General features: G+C 38.1%; 1 protein-coding gene across 2 annotated transcripts in view; it reads left to right on the top strand.

Moving 5' to 3' along the window:
* The window catches only part of LOC150074877 (microtubule-associated serine/threonine-protein kinase 3-like), a 644779-nt gene that overhangs the window by 263482 nt on the left and 368480 nt on the right, over nucleotides 1–12817 (top strand). For both annotated transcript variants that reach the window (XM_090389436.1, XM_090389435.1), the window contains one exon: nucleotides 9642–9774. In XM_090389436.1, the coding sequence (XP_090245562.1) occupies nucleotides 9642–9774 (133 nt within the window). The remainder of the gene's footprint in view (nucleotides 1–9641; nucleotides 9775–12817) is intronic.

The raw sequence follows: 12817 nt of genomic DNA, 5'->3' as shown, positions 1-12817 counted from the left end.
TCTGTAATCATCCTTCTTAAAATGAGGTCACCAGACCTCATTTTAAGAATGATGTAGAGTAAGAAGGATACAGTATTCAAGGTGTGGCTTGACCATTACCTTAAAAAAGGGGATAATCACCTCCTTATCCCTAATAGAAAAATTCCTGTGTATTATTGACAAGACACCATGAGCTACTCTTGCAGACCGTCTGCACTGCTCAGAAAATTTCATATCTGCCTGCACAATTACTCCCAGGTCCTTTTCGTTCTCTACCACTGTCAATGTAGTACCACAGAGTTGATACGTTGCTCTGGGGTTACAACCTCCCATATGTAGTACTTTACATTTGTCAATGTTAAACTTCATTTGCCACCCTCAGCCCATCTGCTCAACTTTTCTAATCCTGTTGCAGCAGCATAGTGTCAGTAGTGTCCTTAACAACCCTGCCAACCTTTGTATCGTCTTTGTATCTCTTGGACATTAAGTTTGATATACCATCATCAATATTATTTATAAATACAGAAAACAATAATATAATGGACCCATCACTTAACCCTGAGGGACTCCACTAATAACATTAGTCCACGATGAGCAGTATCCATTGATTACCACTCTCTGTCTTCTCCCCCTCAACCACCCCTTTATCCATAGCAGCAATTTGCCTACAATGCTACACAGTTCCAATTTGTGCAGCAGTCTTCCATGTGCAACAGTATCAAAAGCCTTTCTAAGATCCAAGTATATAATATCAAAGTTATTCCCTTCATCCAGTTCTTTTGTGACTGCATCATAGTATCCAATCAAATTGGTCACGCAAGACTTCCCCTTAACAAAACCATGCTGTGTCCGAGCTATAACTGAAGACTTGTCTAGATGATCCTGTAGTGCTTCTTTAACCAGTGCCAACATTAATTTTCCTGGAACAGAAGTTAAACTCACAGGTCTATAATTACTTGTGTCAGCCTTTGATCCTCCTTTGTGAATTGGGGTCACATTTGCACATCTCCAGTCAATGGGTACCTCCCCTGAGTCCAAGGAAGCTCTCATAATTATGGCTAAGGGTTTGCTTACTTCCTTTGCTGCCTCCTTTAATATAACTGGATAGATTCCATCCACCCCAGGTGCCTTTCTTGTGTTTATCTTCAGCAATTTCTCCTCCACTTTACTCTCAGTTATTACAAGATTATCTAGCTTACTGATAGAGTTGAATACACATCTGGAATTCCCCTCGCTGAATAACTCCTCATGTGTGAATGTCAATGCAAAATATTCATTTAGTTTGTTAGCTACCTGAGCAGGATCATCAACAGTTGACCCATCGATATCAAGTGGACCAATCTGATTCATCCCCTTCCTTCGAGAGTTTACATAAGTAAAGAACTCTTTGCTGTTTTTCTTTGCATCCCTTCCCAAATATTTCTCGTAATCTGCCTTCGCCTGCCTAACCTCCTTTGTAACTTGGTTACAGATCAACTTGTATCTATCATAGGCTTCTGTGTCACGTGTTAATTTTATGTATCCCATGCATTTTTCTTCTCTGCCATATGTCTCATTAGTTCATCTGACATCCACTTAGGCCTAAACCTTGAACAATATTTCTTAGTTGGTATGTAAAGCCTAGTAGCTTCCAAGATAAGTTCTTTGAATGCTTCCCATTTTGAATTTGCTTTTGGTAACATCATCAGTTGGTCCCACTGAATAGAATTTAAATACTGTCTCAGACCTTGCTCATATCTGAGACAGTATTCTGAGCAAGTGGAAGAATCCCATCAGAATTCAGATTGCTCAACCCATTCAAGGCCTTATACACCTCAAACAGATCACCTCACAGGCCCCTATAGTCTCTAGCTGCTGCAATTTGCAGAACTTAAGCCTTTCTTGGTAAGAGCAACCCTTTGTTCCATTCACTAATCTTGTTGCCCTTGTCTGTACTTGTTCCAGCGGCTCAACATCCTTCCTAAAATGAGGCCCCCAGACTTGTACGCAGTATTCAAGGCGTGGCCTGACCATTGCCTTATACAAAGCGATAATCACCTCCTTTTCCCTTCTAGCAAATTTCTTGTATAACATTAACAAATCCCCAGACCTGCTCTTGCAGCCTGTCTACATTGCTCAGAAAACTTCATATATGACTACATGACTATCCCCAGGTCTTTTTTATTTTCTACCACCCTAAGTGTAGTGCCACACATTTGGTACGTTCCTCTGGGGTTACTTCTACCCACCCATATGCAGTATTTTGCATTTGTCAATGTTAAACTTCAGTTGCAACTTTGCACCGATCTGCAAATTTTCTAGATCCTGTTGCAGTAGCACACTGCCATTACTGTCATTAACAACCCTGCCAAACTGTGAATCATCTGCAAACTAGATACTAAGCCTGATAATACTTTCATCAATATCATTGATAAATATACAAAATGACAGTGAGCCCAACAATGAATCCCGTGGAATTCCTCTAATAATATTAGTCAAAGAAGAGCAGCATCCATTGATTACCACCCTCTGTCTTCTCCCTCTCAACCACCCTTTTATCCATTTATTGCAACTTACCCTTAATACCATTCTGTTACAATTTATTTGTACAGTTGTCTTCCATGTGCAACAGTGTCAGAAACCCAAGTATATGATATCAAAATTATTTTTTGCATCCAGTTCCTTTGTAACCACATAGTATCCAATGAAATTTGTCAGCCAAGACTTTTCCTTAACAAACCCATGCTGTGTCTGAATTATTACTGCAGTCTTGTCTAGTTGATCCTGACATGCTTCTTTAACCAGCGACTCCATTATTTTCCCCAGAACAGAAGTTAAATTAACTGGTCTGTAATTACTCGTGTCACCCTTCGATCCCCCTTTATGAATTGGGGATACATTTGCACATCTCCAGTCAGTGGAGACGTCCCCTGAGTCCAAGGATTCTCTCATAATTATGTCTAATGGTTTACTTAGTTCCTTTGCCACCTCCTTTATTATAACTGGATAGATCTCATCCACCCCAGGTTCCTTTCTTATGTTTAACTTCAGCAATTTCTCCTCCACTTTGCTCTCAGTTATTACAAAATCATTAAGCATCCTGCTACAATTTGATAACCTTCTGGTGTTTTCCTTCCTTAATAACTCCTCGTGTGTGAATGTAGATGCAAAATTCTCATTCAGTTTGTTTGCTATCTGAGCGGGATCATCAAAGTCAAACCATCGATATCAAGTGGACCAATCTGATTCATCCTCTTCCTTTTAGAGTTTATATAAGTAAAGAAATCCTTGCTGTTTTTCTTAGCATCCTTTGCCAAAGATTTCTCATAATCTGCCTTCGCTTGCGTAATCTCCTTTGTGACTTGATTACAGACTAGACGACTGTGTCGCCTGTGTCGAATTTAAAAACTGTCTGGGACTACTATAGTCACCTTTACGGTAGCAAAAACCCTTTATTTTACCCCTGATGGTAATTATATCTTTAATTAAATCCGACATCAGTACACTGTAAGGCGCCTCCTTAGCCAGGTGGGCAGGAGCAGCAGTGCATAGCACATGCTTCTTGATTAGGCCAGGGTTCGAGCCCTTGTCTGCCAAATACGGAGGAAGCAGAAAGGTCAGGGAATGACCACTACATATCCCCAGAGCAATATGGCCTTAGTTGCTAATGCTCCTAAAAACCAAATAATAACAACAAAAAAAAAAAAAAAAAAAAGTACACTGTGTGCCACCTTGTGGTTCCTTTTCTCTAAATTCTTAATACACTAATGATCACTGCTGGCTAAAGGAGATGAAGGGTTGCCTCTCAAACGTGCTGCTGCAGAAAACAGTCATCCAATAAATCGACAAAAGTCTTGCTAGTGTGAGATTGACCAACCCACAAGTTCCAATCAATATCTGGGAACTTAAAATCCCCCATTATAAGACATTCTGATTTACTAGCCCACTCCATTTCTCTGTACAATTGACTGTTGTACTCATTCAAGTCATTATGCCTCTTATTATTATTATTATTAGCCATATGGTACAAGGAAGCCTGAGGCTTATGCTGCACTCTCTCTCTCTCTCTCTCTCTCTCTCTCTCTCTCTCTGGTGCAGCATAAGCGTCAGGCTTATGCTGCACCAGAGAGAGAGAGAGAGAGAGAGAGAGAGAGAGAGAGAGTGTCAGAGCCAAGAATAATGATATCCAGCTCAGGACCCTGGGTGTGCCAAGCCCATACTCACCACATGTGAGACCCTGGGGTTATATAACACTCCTACTCTTATTTTTGCTTTCCCAGTGCTTATGTTACACCAAACTGACTAAACATTGCACTGTCCATCTATGTAAACTGGATGCATTTCCTTTGATTTTGTTTTTCTTAATTAACATCATAACCCCTCCTCCTTTTCTATACACATTAGAAAAGGAGGAGGGGTTATGATGTTAACCCCTCCTCCTTTTCTGTAAACATTGTACAGTCGGTCCTCATATAGCACGATAGTTGTGTTCCTAGAAACCCTCGTGCAATGCAAAATCGCGCAATATAAACAACAGGCCCTATGGGAAAAATAGGGTTAGGTGCCGACCACCCAAGATTGAACACACATTTGTAACCAAAACATTACCAAACACAATAAATAATCGTATTTTAAATACTTAAGTAAATATTTTAAATACGTAAGTAAAATATGTATTTTACTTACGTATTTTATTACGACTATTACGTAATGAAATATTGCTAATGCTTTTGCTTCTATCGTAAGTAAACTTGTTTTTTGTTTGATTTTCTATCCAAACAGATGACAGTCGTTCCATCTCTTCCAATTCTTTCTGTCTTAATCTAATGGATTTTAATTACACTTTGAGTTGTTCCTGCTACGAAAGTTGTTTTTATTTTCTCCGCATTCTTTGTAATTCTCGGCATTGCCTCATTTAGGTCTGTAGCACGTGCTCTTTCATTTCGCTCAAAGTGTTTCACAATTTCATATTTTTTCTCTATTGACAGAGGCGGACTGGCCATAAGCCTTACCGGCGAAACCCCAGTGGGCCGGAGTCCAGTGTGATTTTGGCCATAAACCATAGTATGAGGTCACTATAAACTTTCCCGGGTAAGAATTTTTGATCCAGTCCGCCTCTGTTTATAGATATTGCTTTTCTTTTTCTCTCTGAATCTGCAGTGTCTTCACCAGGATGCTTCATTTTCACACCTTTTTAAGTATTTTATTCATTTTTAGGAAATAAAGCACAATTACAAAACGAGGAGGCACGCTTGATACACATAAGTTAATCTGTAATCAGGTCACAAAGGAGGTTCGGCAGGCGAAGGCAGATTACGAGAAATCCTTGGCAAAAGATGCTAAGGATCCCATCCACCCCAGATGCTAAGCATCTGGGGTGGATGGGATCTATCCAGTTATATTAAAGGAGGCGGCAAAGCAACTAAGCAAACACTTAGCCATAATTATGAGAGCATCCTTGGACTCAGGGGAGGTTCCCACGGACTGGAGATGTGCAAATGTATCCCCAATTCACAAAGGGGGATCGAAGGGTGACACGAGTAATTACAGACCAGTTAGTTTAACTTCTGTTCCGGGTAAAATAATGGAGTCACTGGTTAAAGACGCATCGCAGGATCATCTAGACAAGACTGCAGCAATAATTCAGACACAGCATGGGTTTGTTAAGGGAAAGTCTTGTCTGACAAATTTGATAGGATATTATGATGTGGTTACAAAGGAACTGGATGCAAAAAATAATTTTAATATCATATATTTGGATTTCAGGAAAACTTTTGACACTGTTGCACATGGAAGACTATTGTACAAATTGGAGCAGAATGGTATTAAGGGTAAGTTGCTACAATGGATAAAAGGATGGTTAAGTGGGAGAAGACAGAGGGTGGTAATCAGTGGGTGCTGCTCTTCGTGGACTAATGTTATTAGTGGAGTCCCACAGGGTTCGGTGTTAGGTCCCCTGTTGTTTTGTATATTTATCAATGATATTGATGAAGGTATATCAGGCTTAATGTCGAAGTTTGCAGATGATACAAAGGTTGGCAGGGTTGTTAATGACAGTAATGGCAGTGTGCTACTGCAACAGGATCTAGATAATTTGGGCAGATGGGCTAAGAAGTGGCAACTGAAGTTTAAACTTGACAAATGCAAAGTACTGTATATGGGTAGAAGTAATCCCAGAGAAACGTACCAACTGTGTGCTACTACACTTAAGGTGGTAGAAAATGAAAAAGACCTGGGAGTAATTGTGCAGTCAGATACGAAGTTCTCTGAGCAATGTAGACAGGCTGCCAGGGCAGGTCATGGGGTTTTGTCAATGATATATAGGAATTTTGCTAGCAGGGAGAAGGAGGTGATTATCCCTCTGTATAAGGCAATGGTCAGGCCACGCCTTGAGTACTGCGTACAGGTCTGGAGGCCTCATTTTAGGAAGGATGTAGATTTACTTGAGCGTGTACAGAGAAGGGCAACAAGATTGGTGAGGGGAATGAAGGGATCCTCTTACGAAGAGAGACTTAAGTTCTGCAAATTGCAGTGACTGGAGACTAGGCACCTGCGTGGTGATCTGATTGAGGTATATAAGGCCTTGAATGGGTTGAGCACGTTGAATTCTGATGGAATCCTTCCACTTGTTCAGATTACAAACCTAAGGGGGCATAAATTCAAATTAAGAAAAGACAGATGTAGAATAGATGTGCGGAAATTTGCCTTTAGCCAGCAGGTGGTTAATTGCTGGAACAAACTTCCATCTGTCGTTGTGGAAGTTGATAGGTTGAATAAATTTAAGGAGGAGCTGGACAGGCATTTGGAGGGAATGGTGTGATTTTTTTTTTTTTTGGCTGATGCTGCATAAGCTTATACATTTGCTTTCTTGCATCACATGCCACTACTACTACATAAACAAAGCTGTGTGCGTGTAGCAACTGAATAAACAAAACCGTAAATGCAGAGATACACAATTAACACCTCACATTTTACTAAAGCACATTTCTAGGGGTTACTACCATAAAACAGTAAAAACAATTTCCAGTTGCGTTTCTGCTAGTGGAATCTGTTATAAACTGGTTGTAAACTCGAACTAATTGCATTTGCGATTATACCGATAGCTGGAATTGTGTTGGTTTTTACGTTATTATGGTGAAATGTGTTTCCCCCTTCACTGATATAAAAAACAAATACATTTTCAGAATCTTCTCTTCATTCCTATCGTGTTCCATTCGGTTGGGGTGATTCTGCGTTCGACTGCCTTTTCTTGTAAACACAAAGGCGAATCGTGCATAAGCGAATTCGGTTCGTGTTATATAAGATATCGTTCCCCTATTTATAAATCGTGTATGATCGAATTCGTGTAGTGTAAACACGTGTTATACGACGACTGACTGTACTCCCTAAATTCCAATTCTGCATTCCTAATATCTGTGTGAGACCACATCTGATATCCCAACAATATCCAATTCAAATTCATCAAATTTATTTACTATACTTCTAGCATTGGTACACATGCACCTATTCTTAGTTACCCTAATACATCCCATGTATTTATTTGTTTCATGATCACTCCCATCAGTCTTTGAAACCCCCAGCACCTCTTGCTTCAGGTCGCTGCTTATTTTAATAGAAGTAGTCAAGAATCGCCTCTGCCTGTGGCTACTTTTAAACTTTTAGTCGTGAATCCCCGCAAAGCTAGCAGTTTTCCCACCCCTCTAACAGTGTCTCGATAGCATCAGTAAATATTCTTGCACACTTACTATTTAAGTGTATCCCTCCCTATAGAAGCAGTCTCTCCTGTTAACAAGCACAGACGAAGGTTAAAAAAATTCTAAAGCATGAGCCTTGCACAATCCCTCCACGGCCAGATTGATTGGCAAAGCGCTCATTATGTACTCCCTGCCATCATGTCGGGGCAGAATTGCAGACACTTCCAAATTTAACCCTAACTCATGACTTTTTTTCAACATTGACCTGTACTTGTTAAGTAAATCTGCAGAGCTTCTACTCTTAATGTGTTTGGTGCCAACGTGTACAACAGTATCACCCTTTGTGCCCTTAAAAGATGATATCTGCTTCACAACATCATCAACTTTTGCCTCTAGCAGACATACTCTGCTAGAGGCAAAAGACATAGACACCCATCGGTACGCTGATTTAACACCTAATATCTAGACACTCTCTGCCCCTGGCACGCACACAAAGACATCTCTTTGGCTAGATCATGTTCTGTTCGAGAGAGAGTTTGGCAAACATTTCACAAGTTGCACATTTTTTTAGGCTGTGATGGAAGAATCACCCCCCCTCGGTTCTCCCCCGAGTCACAGCACTTCTGCCACTTTGTGCCCATTGCTTTGCTGCTCTAGTCTGGGGCATGATATTTTAAATTAATGAGATCGATAAATTTAATTAATTGATTGTCAATACTACACTATCTAATAGAATCCTAAATGCAGTGATGCGTATTATATTGTATAATTTTACATTAGAGCTACCTAGTTATCACTTAAAATTTTGAATTACTTAACACTCTCTATACGAAAACAATGGCTTCAAGATTCGAACGAAACAGCGGTTTTACGTATATTAAGTAGTAATCTACAAAAAATCTTATCTAAATTAAAAATAAAAATAACCAGTGTAACTAGAAGTATAAGGCTACTTATAAAGTACAATATAAAATAACAATTAGGTAAATAAAACGGCAAACACTTATCAGTTTATCAGAGCCTGTAATTCACAGCTGTAATTTTTAAAGACAGCTCCCTATCTATATATAGTGAAGATTTTCTGCTGTTTACAAAAAAGTGCTGAAAGAAGAGAAAGATTAAACTTTCAATTAATGCATGCCACTGAAGTAAGAATCAGTTTGAATCACATATAAATCTTGGCTATCTTTGGATAAATGTACAAGTAGGCTGGTTGGACAGTGGCATGCTGTGACAAATCTGTTAAACCATTGATGGGCATGCAATTTCATGCCTGCACACGAGTGCTTCCATGTATAAATTATGCTATTTTAGAACCTAAAAATAGGCAAGAAACAGATCAGAAGTGATGATTTATCTAGAGTGATGCTGCTATTTTTAGCAAGTTTTTAATTTAAAAATGAGCATTATGTGAGTATAAAGTATACCAAAATAAGTATAAAAAATGAAATTTAGCCGTCTTTTCTATTTTTTCTTTCTTTTATTGTAAAATTACTTCATTTTCAACAAAATAACGCTGATCAAAAGGAAACAATACTTAAAGAATAATAAAATTGACATTGATGTTACCCTGATAAGGTTATTTTTGCAATAATTTATATATACTTTATTTACACAAGTAGTTATAAAACTATTGCTTTGAGGTTAAAAAAATGTAACAGTTATTAACTTATAAAATAATTGTACAGCCAGTTTATTTTGTGTAATCTGTTTGTGGCCAGTTTTGGGAAGGTTGAAATCAAATGCAGCCTGTAAGTGCCTTTTCAATCCCAAGTTGCTGCTTAGAAAAGACTGAATCTTGGGCTTATTTTTGTGATAAACAAGCAAATTGCGAAATGCAATTTGTCTGTGGTTGATTGGGGTGGGGGAGAAAAAACATGCATACACAAAGAGATTCTGATTTTTAAATAGTAATTTAAGTAACTGTATTTACATTCTTTTAATTGTCTTCACAAACTTAATTCATAAATTCAACTTTTTTTTTTTTAGGAGTTTGATCCGGAAGAATTTTATCATCTTTTGGAAGCTGCAGAAGGACAAGCAAAAGTTCTTCAGGGAGTGACAACAGATATTCCACAGTACATTGTTAACAAATTAGGATTAAACAGAGACCCATTAGCCGGTAAAATTCAATTTCCTTTGTGCATTTTCGTTTAATTATTTTTATTTTATATGTTTTTGTTGAGAAGTAATATGCAAATTCAGATATATATATATATATATAAATAAACTTATTTTCTAAAATAACACACAGTACTCCTTGGGGACTTTAGTAATCAAAATAATTAAGTTCTGACGTTATTTATAGAATTGTAACCATTTTCTTCTTAGAATTTCGAAAACAGTGTAATACTTATGTTGTAGGTGTAGGTGAATGCCGTTCAATGTTTGAATTGTAAAGATATAAGTTAGAAACCATTAAATTACAGTGTAGAACAGCTGTGATTGCCAACTGTTGTGTAATAACAAGATGATTTTCTAGTGTGAGTAGTGACCGTTATAACTTAACAATTTTTTTTTTTTTTTTTAACGAAAACATCAAACACTAGAGGTATTAGAACTTATAGTACTTAGTACCATATATGGGGAAAAACGGAAGTTGAATGAATAAATGAGGAAGAAGAATGTTGAGTGGTAATGACAGTGTTCAGACTGCTTTAAAGGAAAAGCAAGAATTATAGAAGCCATTTCAGAAGAAAAGTGCCCATGAAAGTATCTATAGAAAAGGCAAGTAGTAGAAACAGAGACTGGAGAGACTGTTAGAAATCAGTCTTTAATTAACCTAACTGGCCTCTTCTAAATGGGATCTAGAAGCTTGAGAGAGAGAGAGAGAGAGAGAGAGAGAGAGAGGGGGAGGGGTTTGGAGGCACCATTTCAGATGTGGGAACAATATTCAATGATAGGGCAGATTTGCAATTTGTGCGGAGTGAACAGCTGTTTGGAAAAAAAGTAAAGCTGCGAGCGAAAGAGAAAATGCAATTTTTTTTAGGTGCAAAGGAAGCAATATTTGTAATATACTTATGCGAATAGAGATATATCATCTTGCCTAGAAATCTGAGAATCATGGAAGATAAGCATAAGAGCAGAAGAATCCTTTTTGCCAGATATAAGACAGGACTGAGTTTTAGATGGATAGAAATCAACTAAATTATCTTTGCACAACTGGAGAATTACCTGGAGATCAGCATTTAAGGAATTAACAGTGGATATTCGAGAAGTTGAAGCTGTTTGAGCAGGGCAAGGTTTCTCAAACTATAAAGTGGAACGAAATGTGCTATCATCAGCAAAACTCTGGATGGGATTTCCAGTCAATGGAAGAAGATCATTCAAGTTCAAGGAGAAAAGAGTGGGAGTATGAACTGAACCTTGGGGAACACCGACATCAGTGGAGAAGTTAAAGACAGAGCCATGTACATGCACATGTATAAAATAAATTAAAAAACAGTACATTTTATGTGAAAATTATGGTTGGCACTCTTTTTCTGTATTATATTCTGTATATTCATTTCAAAGCTATCTGTCTGTTATCTTGCTTGTTTGCTGTTAAATTTAAAATTTAGCATAGATTGCCTTCATGTTTAATTATTTGGGCATAGTTAAACAGGCAGATAACAATCAGAATTGATTGTTATCTGCCTTGCTAATTATTGGTGGAATATATTGAATTGTGTTAGCCCTCGAAAAAGTGCCATTCAGTGTATCCGATTATCAATAATTAGCTGCATAATCATTACATTTTTATTTTATTTTATTGCTTAATTATATGTTTATTTCTAGGGTATAGCAATGTAAACCAACATGGGCTATCTTGGTCGTTATAGGTTCTTTTGGCCTTATGGCCCACTGCGTACTTGTATGCCGATGTTTTAATACACTTTGAATACCTATAAAGTACCAATCAGATTACAGACTGATGTAATGTTCAATCTACATTTGATGGCATTAATCTGATCTGACATACACTTTACATCTATTCCAAAGTTTTATAATAGATTAAATATTATATATATATATATATATATAAACTTGTAATTGTCATCTGAATAACGTAAGTATATGGCAATATTCCTTACAGATCAGATTGACATGTGTAGGTGACGACATAATATTGCATCAGCTGTTACTTTCAGCTATATAAGCACGCTCTGCAAGAGTTGCAGTCATTCCTTGCTTGAGTCAGGATGACGAGTTACGTGCAGTTGACACCACGAAGAAACAGTGCTGTGGTTGCTTTATGTGAGGAAGGATGTTCTTCCCATCATATTGCTTATAGAGTGTATTGTAATCAGTCGACAAAGATTTCTTTTCAAACCCAAGAAAACTGGTTCTGCTGATAGGAAAAAAGGAACCGGAAGCTAACGAGTCTCTACGCCAAAACAGAACTGCGTTTTGAAGCACTTAGGCCTTAAAAACTGTAAAGCTCCTTTGTCTGAGCTGAAAAGAGAATGGGAAGAACAAACAAGAGTGGTAGCAAGTGCAGTAACAGTCAGAAGATGCCTCTTCAAAAATGACTTGTAGCCTATCATCCTAGTAAAAGCCCCTCCTCACACAAAAAAGGAAAAGGGCCCAGTTAATTTGGTGTAAGGAGCATGTCAAATGGACCCCTGAGCAGTGGAATTCAGTTATTTTCTCAGATCAGAAGAAATTCGACCTGCATGGCTCTGATGGGAGACAAACGATCCACCATAGACATGGCGAAGAATACCACCCAGACTGTATGGTGTCTACACTGAAATTCCCTACCAGCTAAATGATATGGGGGTGCATTTTATATTGTGGAGTAGGTCACATGCGGTTTATAAAAGGTTATATAAATGCCAATGGATACTTGGCTATATTAGAAGGCAAATTGCTGGCAACCATTAGAGTCCGTTTCAACTTGCCAAGTAACTGCATCTTTCAGGACAACTCTGCTCCTTGTCTTTGGGTGAAAAGTGTAAATAGGAACTTCTGTGGTTACTTTATCTTCATTTCTGCATTAGAGGTTCGACAGTAATGTGTTTATTACAGGTGAAAAAATGGTTGGAAGAACGGTCCATTACAACTCTTAGCTGGCCAAGAAACAGCCCAGAGCTGAATACTATAGCGAACTGTTGGCATTGTGTGGAATCTGCAGTTGTTGTTGTTGCTTGGGTTTTATTGGTGCATTAGCGACTAAGGCTATA

Source organism: Mastigoproctus giganteus, unplaced genomic scaffold (genome assembly GCF_048544385.1).
Source record: "Mastigoproctus giganteus isolate SK-2022 unplaced genomic scaffold, ASM4854438v1 scaffold_18, whole genome shotgun sequence".
Lineage (NCBI taxonomy): Eukaryota > Metazoa > Arthropoda > Arachnida > Uropygi > Thelyphonidae > Mastigoproctus > Mastigoproctus giganteus.
Note: the sequence above shows the minus strand (reverse complement) of the source record. Positions and strands in the feature narration are given on the sequence as shown.